The sequence below is a fragment of the Mirounga angustirostris genome, unplaced genomic scaffold (assembly GCF_029215605.1).
Source record: "Mirounga angustirostris isolate CCGP_5_RB_7025 unplaced genomic scaffold, mMirAng1.0.hap1 SCAF_3, whole genome shotgun sequence".
In the NCBI taxonomy this organism is placed as follows: Eukaryota; Metazoa; Chordata; class Mammalia; order Carnivora; family Phocidae; genus Mirounga; species Mirounga angustirostris.
The window spans coordinates 34,894,750-34,917,093 of record NW_026991711.1 but is presented as its reverse complement, the minus strand read 5'-3'; the positions used below and the strand labels follow the sequence as shown (position 1 = coordinate 34,917,093).

The window sequence follows — 22,344 nt, the reverse complement described above, 5'->3', positions numbered from 1 at the left end:
ACTTACTGCATATCTGATACTTTACAAAAGTATATTTCCTTTACACTAAACCAAAGCTGACACTTTCGGAGCTGATTGAGTAGCACAATTAATGTCAAACAATATCCCCAAAATGACTGAGCTTAAAATGCAAAATAAAAGCAATTGGGAGGATTATAGCAGTTAATCATTTTAGGCTTCTCTTTGAAGAACCATCTTCACTTAAAATAGAAAACAAATGCTCTTTGTACTGTTTAGTATTCATGTTGTTAGACTGAGTTTATTGCCTAGAATAGATGTTAGACTATAAATGTTACCTTCAGATCTTGTTCTTTCCTAATAGTATGGTCTCGGCAATATACATATTTAGCTCTTCTGAGTGTTTAATACAACTCCCTTTAGTATTCTATATACGATTTTGCTCAGCACATTTGTGTTATTAAAATGTATATAATGGCATAGAGAACATTCAGAAAATCCACAGAGGACTGAACAGTCTTATTTATTGTTAACATTCAACCAGTCTATTTTGCACGTACCTTGCAGTATCTGTCACAAAAATGAGAAGGAGGAATTTTCAAATTTAAGAACTACCTATTTGATTAACCCATGCTTTTATTCAGATGGTATAGAACTTATAAACCCTTCCTGAGTGAGACTGGGATTCAAGCATTCGATAAAAGCACATTTACTGTGTCCAAGATTAAATCATACATTGTTTAAAATTAATTATTCCTTTTTAATTGCATTGTATAAACAGAAATGACCTGTTAATTTAAAGAAAATCTATCAGCACAAAATGAATTCACTCATATAAACAAGCAAGATGAACTTGACCTTGTTTGAACTTGTTTTGATGTGGCCCAGATGGTAGGCTACATGCTTGAATAGCAGGCTAAAGCTGAGGAAAAACTCATATAGCAAGATCTAGATTTATAGCCTTTTGCAAATTCCTACCTTGTATTGTCCTTTCAGCATCTGTTCGGCTGCCGCTGCGGTCAGCTTCTATCTCTGGGGTCAGAGAGTCTAAAAGCACAGAAAGGTAAGAGTGACACATATTTCATTTGATGCTATTGTCCTTTAAAAAAAAAAAGAGCAACCTGTTACTTTGGTGCTGAATTAAAATTACATAAATCTTTGTCATCTTTTAAAGGTTGAACAAAGACTAGAACCACAAGAATTATCAAAATATTTGAAGAGAGAAATAAGTAACACAAAATTGTTCATAACGTGGGATGGGGTTGGGACGTTCTCCGATTAATATTTTATCCTATTTCAGTAGAGACAGACTCAGCTAAACAGGAAAGCGAGGTCAGGTCCCAGATACTGGAGTTAAGCCAAAAAAAGAGGGTGAAAGCCCCTATGAAACCAAGCATTGCCCCAACAAGTGGGACTACTGCCCACCAAGCTTTCAGCTAGGCGCACAGTTTAATGAATCACTAGATATACAGATAAAGATATAAAACCACAAACACAGGTTTAAATTGTCCTTTGAGTGCTAAAAAGTGAATGTTAGTTAGCCAGGCATAAAGATGCCCCCTCTTACCGTTTAAGACCCTGAGACTCTCTGTAGAAGCTGCCTGTTTTAGTGTTTGCTCTGCTTGTTCCCGCCGCTTAGTCTCAAATTCAAGCGCTTCCTGTAATTTTCTCTTTGCCTTCTTCTCCTTCTTTAGCCTTTTTTGAACTATGGCTAGAAAAGAGTGTTTGTATATTTTATTTTAAAAAGTTTTTGCAATGTTCCAACTTACACATGCTTACAAATGATCTATGTTTTTTTATAATATTCTTCCTCCCTCCCCCTGCCCCAGGTGCTGGATGGAGCCTACCTCTGCAGAGGAAGTTAAAAAAATCCCACCTTTACCTAAAATAAAATCCCAGTGAACCATCCAAGGAGGCCAATTTTTATTTAGCCTTGAACTATTATATTACAGAGCCAAGATGTCCATCGACAGATGAATGGATAAAGAAGATGTGGTATATATATACAATGGAATATTATGCAGCCATCAAAAGGAATGAGATCTTGCCATTTGCAACGACGTGGATGGAACTGGAGGGTATTATGTTGAGCGAAATAAGTCAAACAGAGAAAGGCATGTATCATATGACCTCACTGATATGAGGAATTCTTAATCGCAGGAAACAAACTGAGGGTTCCTGGAGTGGGGGGTGGAGTGGGAGGGATGGGGTGACTGGGTGATTGACACTGGGGAGGGTATGTGCTCTGGTAAGCGCTGTGAATTGTGCAAGACTGTTGAGTCTCAGATCTGTACCTCTGAAACAAATAATGCAATATATGTTAAGAAAAAAAGAAGAAGAAGAAGAAGGTAGCAGGAGGGGAAGAATGAAGGGGGGGAAATCGGAGGGGTAGACGAACAATGAGAGACGATGGACTCTGAAAAACAAACTGAGGGTTCTAGAGGGAAGGGGGGTGGGAGGATGGGTTAGCCTGGTGGTGGGTATTGAGGAGGGCACATTCTGCATGGAGCACTGGGTGTTATGCACAAACAATGAATCATGGAACACTACATCTAAAACTAATGATGTAATGTATGGGGATTAACATAAGAATAAAAAAAATTTAAAAAAAAAGATGCCTTTAATTGTCATATGTAGAGACAGGTTTAAGGGGAAATTAATTTTAGTAAATATTTATATACACTGATAAAGGAAGCCTGATTAAAAGAATTTTGTGGATTAGTCTCTGCCCTTGAATCAGAATAGTGCAGAGTAGTTAGAATAATGCAAACCTTTATAAGCATGCCTCCTATCTCTCAATGAAGCACCAATTTTGAATAGTAAATGGAGCATTTCCCCTGTAGTTGTTTTGCGAAAAGTTACACCAATTAGTTTTTAAGAAATTTTTCTTGAAATTAAAAAAAATGCAATAAATAATATTGTATATAATGAGTTAATATTCTTAATTATTAACATAGAAGCTATCTTATGGGGGGATGAAGCTATTGTAATTTGCCCAGAGATATCAATAATTTCTTCAAAGAAATTTATATGCACTACAACATATTTCAAGAATTATGTTTTACTCTGCTGAAATCTGATGGAATATAAAACCTCACTGATAATACTAATGTGCGACTGCTTACAATAATGTGGTATTTATATACAAAACTAGATTATGATACAAAAAGTTAATTATGATACATTTTCTCCTACTAGACAATTTAAACATTTGTATATAATATGTAATCAATAAATAGTAACAAATAAATGTTGTTCACAAAATGTACGTTAATTATACTTTCAGTATCATAATTATTTTAGCTTTTACAATATATATAAGGTAAGCAGTTAGCATACGGGGAACACCCAAATGTTTTTTTGGTTTTTTTTCCTGGTTGATAAACATTGTGGATGTGAATGTGAATATGACAGAATCAGTATGAGAATATCCTTTTGGTAGACTTAGTCATAGGGAGTAGTCATTCCAAGTTTACTATTTGATTTCTTACTACAGATGAAAGAATAACAACATTTTTTATTTAATATAGTATTTAGTCAAAATATAAAACAAAGTAATAAAGGGTCAAGTAAGAATTTGTTTCAATTTCTAATCTTCATATGTCCCGTTTTTATAATTATTAATACTATTAAGGTGGCAAACCATTAACTTGTTGAGTTTATTGTTGCTGGTAATACATATTAACAGAGACTTCTTTTTTATCAAAATGTACGTTGGCTACAGTCTTTTAATAAAAATAAAACCGGTTTCGAATAAATGCTAATTTCCTTTACTTAATAGGGTGAAAATCATATGCTTATCTTAACAAAATCATTTGCCTACTGTATTCCTTTCCAAAGATGATTGCTTATAAGTGTCTTTGAAAATAAACAGTAATTTCTGAATTACTTATTTGGATTGTAAACTTCCATGGGACTAAAAGCTCAATACCCAGTGTCTTGTCATTGACTGCTTATTGTTTCCTCTTCTGTGATTGAACCGAATGGTATTGCCATGTTCTCTCTTCAGGGTAGTACACTACTTCAATAGATACATTTATAATAGATAATTATTGATAGCTATTACCTTTAATTTATTGTTCACAATTAATTAAATGGGAGGATCATGATGTGATCTGTGAAGTGTTTTGCCCTCTAGTGGTTAAAGAAAAAAAACAATGTAAGTCCTCCAAATGATTTGAACCAGTAAAATTCTAAAGTTCTCTCAAGTAACCAAAAGATTACTTTAGGAATTCGAGGGTCTAACTGTAAGTCTTGTCAGAAAATAATAATAATAATAATAATAATAATAATAATAATAATAAAAGACTTCTCCAAGTGAGAACAAAATCAAGACATGGCTATCTCATGGAAGATGGTTCTATATAATGAACCCTTTGACCAATCTTCATTATTCACAAAGAACACATCCCATTATCAATGTTTATCTTGTTTTGATTACTTTGGTACCTAAATCTATGTGACATCACATTATCTAGATGAATGCTATACAAGGGTGATGATGGTTTTCCCAAATTAGCCTCGTCCCAGGAACCCACTAGCTATTGCTTCATAGTAACTAATGTAAAAACCTACCAAGTCTTGCTGGTTTGAAAAACAAAAGAGAAACAATGATTTTCAAATGACTGTATCAGACATATAAAAGGAGGATACGTGGAATATTTTTATTGGATACTTATTAGATGAGGGAATAGGTGCTCCCCCTCTAGAGTATTTAGGAGTATCTTATAGTTGAGGCAAAGGGAAAGTTGGTTTTAAAGAAAATACTCTTAATCTCATACATAATATAAACACACAAATATGAATGACCTTCAAAATTATCTATACATGCACTGTAAAGTGTGTTAGAAGAAGCAATTCATAGATTGGTAATATCATTATTTTTAACCAATAAAAATTCATATTGATTTCTACACTAATGTGTATTTGACCTTGTTGGATGAAAATGAGGCATTCAGAAAGAAAATTATACAAACACTCAACTTTGGTCATTTGTTCAGATATTCATCAGTCTTCAATTTCAGTTGATAAATATCTTACTAAATCTGTTTCGCTTGAATAATCAGTATTTTCTATTTTAGCTTTATGACTTTAACTCTTAAGTTTTTCGAAGGGCAATTGTGAATGAATATAAAATTTTTCTTCATGGCTGTCATCAGAGCTCATTCTTATCTTAAAATTATTTGTTAAGCTCTATGAGCAATAAAAATTATGTGATTAATGATATAATAGATATATTTCAATTCCCTGAGGTACAAACAGAAGAGAAACCATATATACTCTGGAGATGAAAAATTACAATGAGCCCAGGATTCAAATCCTGCTGTGAACCTCAGCTATAAGTAAATTAACAAAAAAGCTGTAGTCTCATAGTAAATCACCAAACATAGTATTGTTCTGTTAAATATTTTATTGAAAGTATTACACTTATTTGGAAGTTCAGAAATACCTCTATTCTTTTGTTCCATAGCCAACTGCTTCTCAAGTGTTTCCCTCAGTTCTCTTTCCCTTAAAAAATCCATCTTCAGCTCTGTTTTTTCCAGTTGGACTTGTTTTTCTTGAGCTCTGGCATTATCTATGGCAACTTTCAAGAGCCCCTGTAAAAAGAAGGCATTCAAAATTGTAATATTTTGGAGCAAAGCACATTTCATTCATTACTTGAAAGCATTTTTAAAAAAGAACCAACTTATCAAATTCTTTCATTCTTGTATATTCACTCTGTATTCACTAGGACAAGTACTTCAACTAAAGCACAAAATTTCTAAATCTAATTAAACCATATTAGGAAGACAAATGTTTTTGCCATGCAGGTTTGATTGCTTTTAATTAGATATCTAGATCTAAAGCTAAATGAGGGCAGAGACATTTTCTCTCATTTGGTACTATGTCACCCAGAGTCCAGAGAGTGCCTACCATATAGTAGATTCTAAAAATTTGTTGAACAGAAATTATAGTACTGGTATATTTTTTCTTGAGGCATATATGTAAGGGATCCAAAACCTAGTGTTTTAATAGTGTGTTATTTTTTAAAAAGTCATTTAAAATGGTTATAATAAATTGAGAATAACTTTTAGGGGACTATTTGACAGTATAACTCAAGAGTATACGGTAAGAGTAAAGTTTATTTATACAATAGATGATGGAATCTCTTGTATAAGAGATATACATGAAAGTTGATTTACTCTTTGCTAATTAAAAAATTTTGGAATATTCTGAGATTCTTGAAAATGAGATTATGGAAAACAAAGAAAAAGTAATCTGCACATGCTCTCTCTCAAAATCCTTTAGAAAATTATTAGTAAAAATTAGAGCTAAAATTTCTATCATCAGCTCAGCAATACAAAAAGCCTTTTTGAAGTGGAAGGTATTTTGCCTTGGTCTGTGAAATTTTCTTTTTGTTTTTTTTAAGATTTTATTTTATTTATTTGAGAGAGAGAGAGAGAAAGCACACAAGCAAGGAGAGAGGCACAGGGAGTGGGAGAGAGAGAATCTCAAGCAGACTCTGCACTGAGTGTGGATCCTGACATGGGGCTCAATTTCACAACCCTGAGATCACGACCTGAGCTGAAATCAAGAGTCTGATACTTAACCAACTGAGCCAACCAGGTGCCCCATAGAGACTAAAATTTTCAACTGAAATGATAAATGAAGTGGAAGTTGGTGCCATTTGTAAATACACTCTAAGATAGGACCCTTCTTGCAGGAGACAACATAAGCAGTCAGAACCACTCTGGCTTGACTTGTTAGCCCAACAGAGGTGTACCCTTAGATCAGCTCACCCATGTAGCATTATCATAAGCCATTTTATTCTCTTTTCAAGCACATATAAATTATTTCATGTTTGTTATAACTGACCCTGAATTTCCTGGTGTAATTCTTGTGAAATGAAACAAGCTGGAGGGTTTCTACATGGCTGTTTGCCCCTCCCTACTCTTTTGTTTTTAACAATAAAACATAGCTGCTAAGGAAACTGCCATCTTAACTCAATTCAGCAACATTCCTGTGTATGTTTCTTCTTCATCAGGAACAAACAATTAGTAACAAATGAAAGAGATCATTACATCAAGTGCCCTTTTAGATCACCCCAATTAAAACTTTAGTTTAGCTGTATTTTAATTCTAAGATACCAAATTCTAATTTTCTGCTCTGATTGCTCTTGTTGACTTATCTTTGAAAGATGCACTCTCTGTGCAGTGTCTAGAGATTATTTAGCAAGATGCCAATGTTGGCACCACTTAATGTGTTGATTGGTTGTATTATCAGTAGCTGTTCAAAATAAATTACTATTAAACTATTACTGTCCTTGGCTGACAAAACACAATATTTTGGTGTTCTTTAAATATGAAACAATCATTATGAATAAACATGTTGAATAATGTTAAACCGCAACTCTAATTTGTGTAATTTTACATTAATATTTGTTGTAACATACGAAGTTGCTAAGAGCATTTATGTTTACTGTTTTCTGTTGTTACAGTTGCTGCTAATGTCCCTAATGGTAATACATTACCTATTCCTGCTGATTATGTCTGAAAAATACTAGCTTTAAGATCCAATACCCTCCAGGGACTACTTATAAGCTATATAAAATTAAGTTTCATTTTTAGACTTAAATCAGTGCATATCAGTAGGAGTCCAGTGTGAACAAAAATCTGCACTAGAGCCAAACTGATACATATGCAAAAATATGTTATTGCCCGTGACAGCTTCGCTGCAAAAATACAGAAAACCGATTAAATTTCAATGCAACAGGGGGCTGGGAAAAGCAATAGCAAGTAGTGTTCACAAAGTCTACAGATCATTAGGACACCATTTTAACCATCAGTGATAATAGTACTTTCAGATTTGTGTAACTTCTGTAAATTTTCCAGGTAGATCATATGCAAAGGTCACACTAAATGCTGAGTCTCACGTGGACATGCAGGATTGAGCAAAATTCTGTGATGACAATTCTGTGATGACGAATCACAGCAAAAGACACAACGTTTAAAACATGAATTTTTCTCCGGGGGGGGGGTCAGTTATGATGTTCAACAATGACAATTCTAAAGAAATGTGTTTAAAGCTTACTCCATGGCATAGCAATTATAAGAGACAATGGTTGTTTGGCCTCAAATTTCTTTCCCATAAGTGAGGCATACTTGTTGTCGTATACACAAATGTTTTCGTTTTCTAAAATGACCTACCTTGTAAATCAGATTATTTTAATCACTTCCCAAAGAACAAGTCTATATATATATTTCTTTTCAGAAGGGCATTGTAATTGATTTAGCAAGTTTTCAACTACTTCTATAGCCTAGAAAGTGCAAATATCTGCTTGTATAAGAGAAGTTAAAGTAATACTGATATGAAGGAAACATTTCTTAATTTACTAGTTGGATCCTAGATTAAAAGCTTACTTGGCCATATTTGTTTTTTATACAAAAACTGTTTCAGAATCAGATGGTGACTAAAGTTCTTTGAGTGTCACTGGAATTAATGTGACAAAATTCTGTTCAATAATGCATTGCTTCTAAAGAGAGTAAATACCTGACTTGAAGGGGATTTCAGTGATTTGCCCATTCTTTTTTTTTTTTTTTAAGATTTTATTTATTTATTTGAGAGAGAGAGAATGAGAGACAGAGAGCACAAGAGGGAAGAGGGCAGAGGGGGAAGCAGACCCCCCGCTGAGCAGGGAGCCCGATGCGGGACTGGATCCTGGGACTCCAGGATCATGACCTGAGCCGAAGGCAGTCGCTTAACCAACTGAGCCACCCAGGCGCCCGTGATTTGCCCATTCTAATTAAAACCTTTTAAAGCTGAAAAAAAACAAGGTCCAGAAAGATCAGATGACTTATACAAATTCCCAAACTAGTAAATTGACTAAGCTTAGGTCAGAGCTCCCAAGCTTATTTATTTTTTTCTTTTAATGTTTCTTTCCAGGATGAGAAGAAATGGTGTCCCTGGAATCCAGGAACTTTTATAGACAAACAAATATATACTAGAGCAGGATCAACTAATGCATATTCACAGAAGCTCTTATAACGAAAGGTACAACTACACTTAGTTTAATGGTTATGGCTCTTGTTCTCAAAAAACTGGTCAATAACGCATACCCCCTCAAAAGCACTTCTAGGTATAAAATCCATCTTGTGATTCATATGATCATGTATGGCGATACAGCAACATGGGCTCTGTAATTATCCTGCCTATGTTTAAATCCAGACTCCACCACCATTGCATAACCTTGATCAGAAGACTTGTCCACCTCCGTTTACTCATCTGTAAAATGCGGATGATAATGAAATCCACTATATAGGATTATAAAGATGATTCAATGTAATATCATATAGAATTAGCATAGAGATGGACTGTAGATATTGTGATTTATAATAAGAAACATATTTGGGGGGTGCCTAGGTGGCTCAGGCAGTTAAGCATCTACCTTTGGCTCAGGTCATGATTCTAGGGTCTTGGGTCCCACATCAGGCTCCCTGCTCAGCAGGGAGTCTGTTTCTCCCTCTGCCTCTGCCCTTCCCCCCTGCTCATGCTCTCTCTCTAGCTCTTGTTCTCTCCCAAATAAATAAATAAATAAAATTAAATTAAAAAAAAGAAACATATTTGGTCTTCATCCCAATTGTGGCACAAAGATCCTACAATGGGTGGACTTTCCTAAGTGATAAGAGTAAAAAAATGAAATGGGTGTCTTTTATTATTCATAATAAGCCCCGCCCAACTACACCTGAGTTTATTTTAATAAGGTGACTTTTGGAAAGCCCTATGATTGGAATCTGGTTGTCAGGGAAACCAACTCAGGGTTGGGACTTTCAGCCCTACCTCTCTCCACCCCCCTCTCCCCTCCAACCTCTGGGAAGACAGAGGGGCTAGAGGTTTGAATTAATCACCAACTATGCGTGATTTAATCAATCATACCTAAATAATGAAACCTCTATGAAAACTCAAAAGGACAGAGTTCAAAGAGCTTCTGGGTTGGTCAACACGTGGAGGTACTGGGGAGGTAGTGTGCTCAGAGAAGGCACGAGAGCTCTGCACCCCTTCCCACATACCTTGCCCTATACATCTCTGCCATCTTGACTGTTTCTGAGCTATATCCCTTGATAATAAACTTGTAACCTAGTAAGTAAAATGTTTTCCTGAGCTCTGTGAGCTGCTCTAGTAAATTAACTGAACCTGAGGAGGGGGTGATGGGAACCTCTGATCAATAGCCGGTTGGTCGGTAGCCAAGATTACAACCTGGACTTACAACTGGCATCTGACATTTGGGTAGGGGGCAATCTTGTGGGACTGAAACGATGAGATCTGAGGCTATCTCCAGGTAGACAGTGTCAGAACTGAGTTAAATTGTAGAGAGTCCAGCCGGTGTTACAGAATTGCTTGGTGTGGAAATTAACTACCAGACATTTGGTGAGCAGAAGCGTCCAAAGTGAAGTGATGTTGCAGTAAGATATTGAGAGCAGAAGACACACACAGGAGTATTTTTCCTATGTAATGACACATTAAGATTGCTCAATAAATATTAGTTTTTACTATTGTCATTATTATTGTTGTGATATACAATATACATTATGATATACAATATACCTTAAGTATGGTATATAGTTCAGACTTTTAAGAGATTAATGCTATTCTCTTCATCAGAGTAAACTGTGTTTAGAATATTGGATCTATTTCACTGTTTGTTTGTTTTTTTTAATGAACTCTTTTCACAAATTGGTAATGAGAAAAAAAGAATATGTAAGTATGATTAAACATAAAAAGAGATAACACCAATATATCTGATCCTAGTCTACCCATATTTTGAAGCCAATGTCCTATTTTGTTGTTTATCTTTTTGAAAGTTTCCTCCTCTAAGTATTTTGTCTAACTCTGTTATAATTAAAATGATGTATTAAAAATGCAAATACAAAACTATTAGCTTCTTTTAAATGTAAAAAATATAACATCATTGGCCATGACATTGAAATGTAAAGACTGGAAGATGTATAATCAGAGTGTTTTGGTCTTAGTCAGATTCTTCTTCATTTTCTTTTGTCAAACACAGAAATTAGAGAATACTTCCTAAGTACCATAGTTGTATTATGTTTATTTATTAGACCACAGTGATTCAATCTGTGACTTGCCATTTACTGTGGTTTTAACAATCCTTTTAGGTCTTCCTTTGTTTATTTAATTCCTCCAAATAGACAAATCATAATGAACCAAACTCCTATCATATATCCCTCAAGGCATATATCTTCAATGCTAACCTTATCCATAACTAAGTTTTATATTCCCTACCTTATTTTACCTTTCTTTTTTTTATTTACCTATTCTTATTTTAATATTTGTAAGTCATTTTAAATAATTCTTATAAGACAAACAATGTAAATTATTTGTTCCCAATCCTATGTACAAACAGATTGTAGTGATAATTTACAGCATGAAAGCTCAGAATGAGAATAAAGTTCTCCCTTAAGTGTATTTGTTAATTGGGTAGCCAATGTTCGAAGGGGTCACATTCAGTAAATTGACACTAAAATTCTAGTTTCCTCACCTAAAATCTCATAGGGAGTGAGTTTGGACATGTTTGAGTGAGAAAGGCATAATAAAAGATTGCCCACATTGAGAAAAACAAAATTCCACATAAAATAAAATTTTTAAAAATCCCAAAAAGTTGGGGCACCTGGGTGGCTCAGTGGGTTGGGCATCTGCCTTCGGCTAGGGTTATGATCTCAAGGTCCTGGGACTGAGCCCCGCATCAGGCTCCCTGCTCAGCGGGGAGTCTGCTTCTCCCTCCCTCTCACTCTCCCTCTGCACTCTCCCTCTCTCTCAAATAAATAAATAACATCTTAAAAAAAAAAAAATCTCAAAAAGGAAAACCTGGAATAAATCCATATCACTCACTAAAGTGAAATTACTACACTGTAGATATATATATTTAGTATGTATAGTATATATAGTATATTTAAAAACACTAGTATGTAGTATTTTTCTACAGGTCCTCTTTTAAAGCACAAAGAAAAAAAATTTATGAAAATTCAATTCTGATATATCATGGCAAGAACATCTGTACCAACCATTACAAATTTTAAAATTGAAATTTATCAAATTATAGAGTATCATGAAATTAAGTTATTTAATATTAGAACAATAAACACTTAAACACATTTTTTTGAAGGGCTTTCGGTCATTAATTGTAAGAAAAAAGAGACCTCAATACATTAAATTTAAATATGACCCCATGTCTTAGGTTTAATTAAAATAGTAGGTATACATAATAAAGCTTTAATTTCATATATGGCGTTGTATGATTTGAAACATGCAAACATTTTTAACTCAAATGTTTTTCATTGCCATCCTGATAAAATAGCTCCAAAAGAAATATGGAGATTTAAGTTTACCCCACAAAAAGTATGTTACCATTTTGAAATAGAAAGCAGAGAACCCCATTATATATAATTGAAATTGCAGAGGAAATTGAGGTAGGCAGGACGTGATTACCCAAATTAGAATTTGGACAGCAAACACATTTATACTGTATGCCCAGTAAGCCAGGGTCAGGACTACTTAAACATTCTATACCATTCCTAGGATATTACTATAACTCAATAAATGTGGCAATAATAAAAGAACTAGCATTTTTAAAAAATGATGTAAAACCATTACTAAACATAAATCCCGTATATATGTGGGTGTGTATATATGTGTACACGCTTATTAGTATGTATGCATGTACTGTGTATGTGTGTGTGTCTTCCTATGCATGGAACTCAGTAAGATTTTTAATTTTTATTTTACCTTATGTTCACATACATGAATACACTGAAATGGACAAGCATAATTTATTTTTAACAAAGTATTCTTATTGTGGGAGTTTTAACTTTGATGGACCCAGATCCCTATGGTTTGGGACTAGCAATAAATAATTTAGTTTGCTTTGACTACTGTCCCATCATCAACTCTTGCTAAAATATGTCCACAAGGCTGGTTGGAAGGTCATAAAGGAGAGTATATTAAATCTAGAGATACCATCAATAAAATATTTGTCTAAAATCTGTACATTTTAAAACTGGGGTTTTCTTTTCTTCTTTTTTAAAGAAATAATTGCAGTTTGAGGTGATGCAGATACATTTCTAGTCTGGGTAATACTGGTGGAGGGGGTGGGGGAGGCTGGTGGATAAATACACCCAAACTGACAGTATCTGACTTAGAATGCAAGAGTCCATGTGTAAACCCACTTTTCAGATGAGCAAGCTGGTTTATACTGATGAAATCCAGAAATGTTTTCTCCACTGAAATTAAAGTTAAATGACCACTTTCCTCTTTAAAGACGTTTTAGTTAATGAAGATACATACACCTGGATAGAGAATTTTACGTAAACCCTTAGCTTTTTTGTTGCTTCATTCGGAGTTGTTAACATAACAAAATTAATTGTTCCCTCCTTTCAGACTGTAAATTCAGAAATGTTGAAGGATATTTTCTGAAATCATTTAATTTCACAAAAGAGAAATTCATTAAAAATTCTACCTCACTAAAAAAACAATAATATGGGTCAAATTTAGAAAAAAAGCCTATGTATATTTTAAAATATAATCAACTATTTGGCCTTAAGTTTAGGCTAGATTTATGATTTATTTGAATTACTGAGATATAAAACCTTAAAGTTGAATACAGTTCTGGAGACTCTAATTACATTAGTATTAAAAATGCCACATTAATAGATGAGAAGATATGTTACATTAAAGGCCTTCTGTTATGTCCTTGGAGAGGTAAATAAAATTAATTACATTTCTACTGGGAGAAAGTTTAATATGGTAGGAAATGTGTACAGAAAAATATCACGAAGAATCAAGTGCTAGAGTAAAAATTAAAAAAAAATAAATAACAGCAGAGTATCTGCAAGCACATTCTTATTATTAGCTACTCCAAATAGGGAGAAGTAGATGGCCAAAATCTCCATCTGGGGTCCACATGATCACTTCATGTGTGGGCAAGAAAATTACTCTTTCTTGTATCCCAAACACTCTTATTACTTTGGCTCCATGTTCTATGTTATTGTTAACTGTAAGTATTTTTGATTCATAATGTACTGTACGGAAAATATACATCCTGAGGACTACATAGGAAATCCGTGGAAAGTTTTGTATAGCTTTTTGAAGTCTATTCTTTGAAGAAACCCTATTAACTGAAACAAACTTATTTACTAAAGAAGGGATTTTTTGGATTCTTTTATATTAGACATATTCTAAGTGACTAAACATATCATTTCCTCACTGGAAGGCCAGCAGTTTAAAAATAACTAAATATTTATTAGAACTGGTGTGCCGTTATTGAGTAAATCAGACAAACTTAAACAGTTAGATTCCTCCCATCAGTTGGCAATAAGGAGAACATTTAGGCAGAATGATTTTTCAAATCCCAGGTCATTTTCATCGAAGCTTTTATTAAGGCTGAATATACATATATCAGTATTTCTAAACCAACTTGATTAGTGTAGCAAGTTTAAAATCTTAAATTGCTGGGAAAAGTCCAATGCCATTGTTCGGTCAATCCCATGAACGGATTAAGTTGGAATAGTATGAATTTGGGAAAAATCTACAGCTGGATCTTCCACGTTCCTACCTTCCAGATTACAAAAAGGCCTACCTGTATGTTAGTCAGAAGGGTCTCTATGGAAGACAGTCCATCAGGAAACAGAAAAGGAGGTGGAAAACCTGGAGGTAGTGGTTGTCCATGCCCAGTTAGAGAAAGTTTGTCAAGGCTGTCTCTTGCGGTTGGTGTGGAAAGCGGGGTCTCATCTGTATGTGATTGAAACAAAAATATAGAACAAGTTACGCTTGTCTGTTTTTATTAGACCTCAGTAATGGCTTCCCTAGTGGTTTCCAGAACATTTATTGCAAATTGGTTCCTGCTATCAGGAGAAAATGCTTTCTGCTGAATTTTCTTTAATGAAAAAGCTGTGGAGATACAACAAGATAACATTAATGAGTAACTTTATAAGCCTTTTAAATGCAGTCTCTAATGAGACTGAGTTTACAGTGCCATAGAATCTTTTTAAAACAAATATTATCTCACATATAGTTGTGATAATATACACAGGCTGACTTTATGGGCACCTTCCCAATTATCTCATTTTAGTTTGTTCTGTTTGGATTGACAATAGAATATTGCTAGAGCTTCATATAAAAGAAATGCTTTGTATATTAGTGTGTTTATTTCTCAATTAACCCTTCCTTTATATCAATGATTTGTTCAAATACATTCTTAAGGAATCTATAAAAGAATGCACAATTGAAATTTGTCATTTTACAAATGACAAGAAACTCTAGAATCAAATATATTCTCCCTAAAATAAAACTGAATTATTCAATATCATTAAAACTAAAGATCTAATTCTTTTGACCCTGAATACCTTTTACTTTCATATTGAAAAATTAGCCCTTTATACATGAGAAAGGAGTCTAAAGAAAGGGTAATAAAATGCAACTTCCATAACAATATTTAGAAAATCAAATATAAAACCCTCTAAGATAAATTAATCTTTACTTTGTTATTGAATATTCGTTAATATTTTAAGCAACCTAGAGTAATGTCCCGATATGGATTCTTTTTACTCTCAGAGTGAAATCTTTTCATTCAGTTCTTTATTATTTAAACATTTTTACAGTTTCATTTAAGATAGTTACACGTTATGGCTTATTTTAGTTTATTATATATCACAGAGAAAATTTTATTCATGGCAGGATTCTCAATTTTATAAATATTTTCATATTTCACCTCAGGAAAATTAATCAGAGCAATGTATTTGCACAGTCCTGATAGTATCTCTCAATTTTGCAAGTGGCTAAAAACTTCAGCACACTTGCCTTTATGCTTATAATTTGATTCTGCTGTTCTCGATCATTCCTTTATTTTTCATTACAACACCTAACCACACAACACGTTTTCCAATTACCTCTCTCTGGGGCAGAAATATTATGGAAGTAGCCACACTTCTCTGTCTCTAACTAATGTCAGAACAAGTTAAATTCATCTCCCTCACCTTTCCACATTTCTAGTTAACAAACCAAAAGGGAAGAAAGGTTGGGGAGGAGAGTTTGGGACACAAGCCATCTATTAGCTGCCTCTCTTCTTACGCTCACACTCTCACTCCTCTGCAGTTTCTCCTTTCCTGTTCACTTACTGACAGGCGATCTGAGGCAGCAGGTACTAGAAGAAGCAACGGAGTGAGTAGCTAAAGGACGACTCACTGTGTCATTATTTTTTTTATCACTCTTGTCACCAGGGTTAAAGAAAGACCGCAGCGCAGGGGTAGGGCTACTGCATGGCTAATGCGATCAAGATGATCTTGGACACCCTTTACCTAGTTGTCATAAATTACTCCTCCAGACCAAGGCTGCTAGTGTTTTCTCATAATAGCTCCAAAAAAGGCGCTTGTTAAACATCTATGTGCATGTGAAATTGTTTAAGAATGGAGAGCAATATTTTTCGATCAGCATCACCTTAGCTGTCACATGCTAAAGAAAATGTGGCTTAATAGATCATGGGGATAATAATTGCTTGTCTCTTGAAGAAAGGCATAGAACCAGATGACCACCTGAGTTTGCTTTCAGCTTTAGAGACTGATTCCACAATTCTTTAAAGAATGTCCAAGAAAAAGAGCCATATGAATGTGTATACACACACGCATATACACGCACACACATTTGATTGTAAGTTCCATCATCCCCATGACTGTTTGATTTAAATTCAACACATTTATGCTTGACTATGTTTGGCTGTTGTGTGAATTAATTCATAAAATCACTCATGATACATACATTTACGTAGCTAATATTTACTTTACATAAACAATATGTTAGGCGCTGAGGATAGAATGCTGAAAAACACAATCTGCAAGCCTCAAGTAGCTTATCTGGACTGGAATGACTGATCCCAGTTGTTAAGTAGCCAATTCCTACAGTTAGTAAAATATTTGTCTTCCATCATTATTCCATTAGCTATTCCATTTTTCCCAATATAGGATTAAAATTGTTCTATGTATATGTTAGTGTGTGTGTGTGTGTGTGTGTGTGTGTGATATTTTTTTCTGCAGTTGCTTCAATGGAATGCTCACCTTAGTCCTCATGGTTTCAACTATCATTTGGTATAGACTTAGATGATAGGATTCATTCACTTATCATTTTATTTAGTAGAGATACGACACAAGGCCACTTTAACTCAATATGTAGCTAAGAAACAATCAAATTTAGGGCACAATGATGACTAAAGAAATGAAAAAAGAAGGGTGATTCTTAAGATCAATACACATTTTTGAAAAGAAGACAAACTAATCAAGATCAAACATACAAAACAAAAATATTCCTTTGTGCTTCAAGACCCTACTAAAAAGTTGTCATCTTGTGGCAATTAACATCATAGAAAGTCTCATTTAGTCTTCCTATAAAGTAGTACAATTAAGAATACAGCCCTTCCTTTTGAAATAAAAGTGACCTTTGATATCTTAAATGTTCTACAAAGATTAAAGCAAATGTTTGAGAGGCCAGACAACATGGAAAAGAGTTTGACATTACATAATCTCCATTGACTTCAAACAGTGAATGATGATGAAGCACAAATTCACAAAACACCTTATTCCAATTTGATATATCTGTACATATTTTTTTAAAGTTTTATCTTTAAAAGAAAGCTTGTCAGATGCCATGTTTTCTGGATTATTACAGACTTGACAATGTAATCTGTTTTTTGTTCTTGAGTATTTTGCTTTCAAATAATTTTAAACTTACGGAAAAGTTACAAGAATTGTACAAAGAATTTCTATATACTCATATAATGGGTTGTCTGGTAACCCTCTAAAATACATGTCCATGCCGAATCCCTGGAACCTAGTAATGTTAGCTTGCTTGGAAAGAGGGTTTTTATAGATGTGATGAAATTAAACATCTTGAGATGAGGAGATCACCCTGGTTTAGGATGGTGCTAAATCCAATGACAAGTGTTCTTATAAGAGAAAGGCAGAGGGAGACTTGAGAGAGACAGAAGAGATCCACAGTAAAGAGGAGGAGGCAGAGTGGAGATGGAGACAGAGATCAGGATTTCCCAGCCATAGTCAATGCATGCTGCTGATAGCCACCAAAACTACAAGAGGTAAAGAAATGGATTCTCCTTTATAGCCTCTTGGAGGGAGCTTATCCCTGCTATTACCTTGATTTTAGACCTCTGTCTTCCAAAACTCCAGTAAGAAAGTTAATGTTTGTTATTTTAAGCCATCAAGATCATGGCAATTTGTTAAATCAGCCCTAGAAAACTAATTCAACTCCTTACTCCAATTCACCAATCGTGTGTATTTTGCCATGTTTGCTTTTAAATTATTTCTCTCTCTCCCTCTCTTATTCTGTGTGTGTGTGCATATGTTTGAACCATCTTCCCTTTTAATCCTAAAACTTCACTGCATATTTCATAAGTATAAGAACACACTCTTACATGACCACAGTAAGTATAAAATCAGCAAGAATAACATACACAGAATACTATTATTTAATCCAGAGTTCGTATTCCAATTTATTATGTGAGATATTTTACTGTAAAGAGTTAAATAACTAACACATCTTTTAATTTACTTGACAAGTACTTGGGGAATATTTTCTCTGGGCTTGTGGTAAGCATGTAGTAGCCTCTAAGATGGCCTCTGATGATTCCTCCTTCCTAGTATTCACATCCTATCTAGAACCTGCCTCCTAGTCTGAGTCAGATCTAACAGAGAAAAACAAATGTGATGGGATGTCACTTCCAAGATTCAGTTATGAAAAGTTTATAATTTCCATTTGTCTCTCTCTCTTTTTCCTCTTGCATTTCTTGCCCTGGGGAAAACCAGCTGCCATGTCACGAGACAGCCCTGTGGAGGTGCACATGACAAGGGACTGAGGCCTGCCAAAAACCACATGAGTTGGCTTGAAAGCACATTCCCCCTGCCCAGTTGAACCTTTTGATGAAGCTACAGCCCCAGCTGACAGCAGAACTGAAACCTCATGAGAGACCTTAAACCAGAACCACCCAGCTAAGTTGCACCCAGATCCTGATCCACAGAAACTGATATTTTAAATGTTTGATGGTTTAAACCACTAATTATTGGTATAAATTGTTACACGGCTATAGAGGATGAAAACAGGGCATAACACTGTATACTTTGGGATATATAAAGAAAATGACTTAGTGTCCAGTGAGTATCACCTATTTTGGACACATAACAACTTCTTCAGGCTTCAGTTTCCTCAAATTAAAAAAAATAAATAAATAACAGTTTGAATGGGACAAACTCTAGCGTCATGTAAATCTTAAATTTCGCATTCTCTATTATTTCCTAAAAAAATGTTAAAAATTAGTTGAGTGGATATTTCACCTATACTAACTGGAGATTTTGCCTATATTGATTGAAAAAGAATTGAGTCACATAAAACACAAAATTTCAGAGCAAGCTCTTGATTATTTAGGTTTACAAACTCCATTTTACAAGGATTCTTAAGTTTTCTTGCTTCATTTTATCAAATTAGAAAATGTTCAACCATTTATAAGGCAGGTACTCCCCACACCCAGGATGGCAAATTAGATGCAGGGAAGGGTTAGTCCTCCTAAAAATAAAGGAAGCACTTTTGAAAGCTGCATTAACTAGGGTACAATTTTTTTTTAAGTACTCCATATCCATAGGGGACTAGTAGTTATGCCAGTTCTCAAAGGAGTTCTTGTTATTTTTAAATTCCTAAGAAAGAGTGGTTTTTAACTTTCTTGAATTTTAATTCAGGTACAGGGAAACACGGTGGCTTTCTAAAAGAAAATAGAAGCACACACATCACCATCTCACACATGATTTCATCTGTTGACCAGAAAAAATACCAATGACCATTTTTATAATTATATAAGAAATATAATGACAGATATAACACCATACAATCAATTAACATCAATTAGAATATGATGGGCAAGATAAAAATGGATGACAAGAAAATGTGCTTAAAATTCCAAAATCAATAAAGTATGAAAAATGATATTTCTTTCTTCTCATCATTCCATCTCATGATTCTCCTCATAGTTTAAGTCATGTATCAATAAATGACTATCAGTAAGATTGATGCCTCTGTAGGACAGCTTTTTTTTCCATCCAATCTTATCACGCATAACAATTTAGCAGGATATCCTAAGGAACAATGTTGTTTAAAAAAATAATGGGCCTCTACTTTTAAAATGTTTTCTTTCCTGTTAATAAAATCTAACTCAGTTGTTATTTTCATAACTAATCCCTTTGGGTTTGAATTATATATTCTCTTTCAAGTTCTTGTGTGTGTGTGTGTGTTTGTGTCTGATGTCTTTTATTACATCATAAATTCCAAGTAGAAAAATGTTCACTTTTAGAAAACCATACGTTCCAAGGGAATTCACATTTATTCATTTTGTTGTAAAGTAGATAGCAACATTATTAAAATAAAAAAAGTCTCCATATTTAACGTTTACAAGTGATCTGGGATTTTACATTGCAAATATTATATTTTTTGTACTGGAAAAGTGAAAAAAATGTTGACAAAGATTCTAGAGAATATGGTAATCTCTATGAATAGTTATTTATAAAAATATGAATTCTTTGCCATTTTGATAGATTTCCATCACAATTATATAGAAAGTTAAATTTATTGGTGTTTTTGTAAACTCATCAGCCACATTATTCAACTGGAGTACAGGCATGGATAATCTAAAATATTAGGGATTGGTGTTTAAAAAAATTGTTGAAACTTATATCCAGACATAAAACACAGTCATTTAAATTGAGTTCAACCATATCCTCAATCCTAGTTCATTCCTACTGTAGGACTCTGGGTTTAATTTGGCAATGGAAACTAATAATAAAGTTGAATAATGTGATCCAGAATGTAATCTTAAATTAGAAATGGTCATGTAAATCTTTTCCTTTCTATTTTCATCTTCTCATGAAATAAGGAATTTCAAAATATCACATTAAAATTTATTTGCATGACTTTCATGTATCTATTTCAATTCTTATAAAATATCCAGGGGTATGATAGAATGAGGCTAATTTCCTGTATTTAATTTTAAGTCCACTTTTCAAATTCTGGATATAGCTATGGTAAAGTGAAAAGCAAGCCAGACTAGATTCAGAAAGCGTGAGTTCAAGTCCTGGCTCTAGCAACTATTAGCAAATAGTAGAGCAAAAAATTCATCTCTTATAGTCCATGAGTCTCATTTGATTTATTTACTAAAAAGAGGATTACAGATTCAAAGGATTATACCTTAAATCTAATTAGATTACGTATATGAAAGTGCTTTGTAAAATATAAAATACTAATAGACTATCAGTAAGCAACAAATAACTAAATGTATTACACATCTCCTTTTGTAAACCTGGCTTCAATGTGCCATGGAGGGAATCCTGGTTGTACCATAAGCTTGAGACTTCTATACTCTTTCTCTCTAATGAGGCTTGTGATGATGAAGTATCATGCTGATAATAAAATTATTACTATACATTATTATAGTTGCCTTATACAAACTAACCCTGAATTAGTTCAGCAAACAGTTAAAATTAACTAGGATAGGAATAACTGGAGAAAGGGCAAAAGGATATGAACTAGTTTATCAACTTCTCTTCAGGCAACAGGACCTAGAGGAAATGGATAAGGTGACTTACCCAGAAAGAAAACAGTACAGATTTTAGAGAAATAGACTGTCAAAAGCATAAAAACACTTAAGAGTTTCCTTGGATATACTTGAAGCAGTATCTGGATTTTGAGTTTGGGTGAATGAAAGGAAGGATTTAATATGGAAGGGAGATCATTGTAAGTGCATGTCTGGCAGGATGCTGCAGGTATGCTAAAATATACACCAAACCCACAGTTCTGCCTAATTTAATGCATTTTAAAGTATGTATTGCACATATATGCAATTATCTTTATCAGTGGATTACCTTTTGGGCAGTTTACCTTTGGGATGCTGATGGAAGTTAGGGACCACTCCTTACAGGAAGAAATAGAACATAGAATCTCAGCTCCCTATCCAGAGTAAGCACTTATTAATGTCTGTTGAAGGAATATGTGAATGAGATGAGTTGAGACAAAAGCTGGAACAGTACAAAATGCAGAAATGAGAAGGATGTAGTCTCTTGCTCACCCTGAGGTTACACCACATCCATGGCAGCAAAACTAAAAATACCTTCTATTGGAAAACCACTCAATTGATTACAAGACAATTTCACAGGCATTATGTTGAGTTAGGAGGAAGCTCTAGGAAGAAGATAAAGAAAAAATGCATGCAATTATAATCTCAATAAGGTCATGTGCCAAAAGATTGATTCCAATAGCACCCAGTGGTTATTTAGAAAAAGAAGAGATTATATTTAGATG

The 22,344-nt window shown here is 34.0% G+C and overlaps 1 protein-coding gene across 3 annotated transcripts in view; it reads right to left on the bottom strand.

The window, feature by feature from the left end:
- The window catches only part of DACH1 (dachshund family transcription factor 1), a 426,112-nt gene that overhangs the window by 37,307 nt on the left and 366,461 nt on the right, over positions 1 to 22,344 (bottom strand). For all 3 annotated transcript variants that reach the window (XM_064586010.1, XM_064586012.1, XM_064586011.1), the window contains 4 exons: positions 14,585 to 14,736; positions 5,408 to 5,555; positions 1,526 to 1,669; positions 937 to 1,005 (listed from right to left, as the gene is read on the bottom strand). In XM_064586010.1, the coding sequence (XP_064442080.1) occupies positions 937 to 1,005; positions 1,526 to 1,669; positions 5,408 to 5,555; positions 14,585 to 14,736 (513 nt within the window). The remainder of the gene's footprint in view (positions 1 to 936; positions 1,006 to 1,525; positions 1,670 to 5,407; positions 5,556 to 14,584; positions 14,737 to 22,344) is intronic.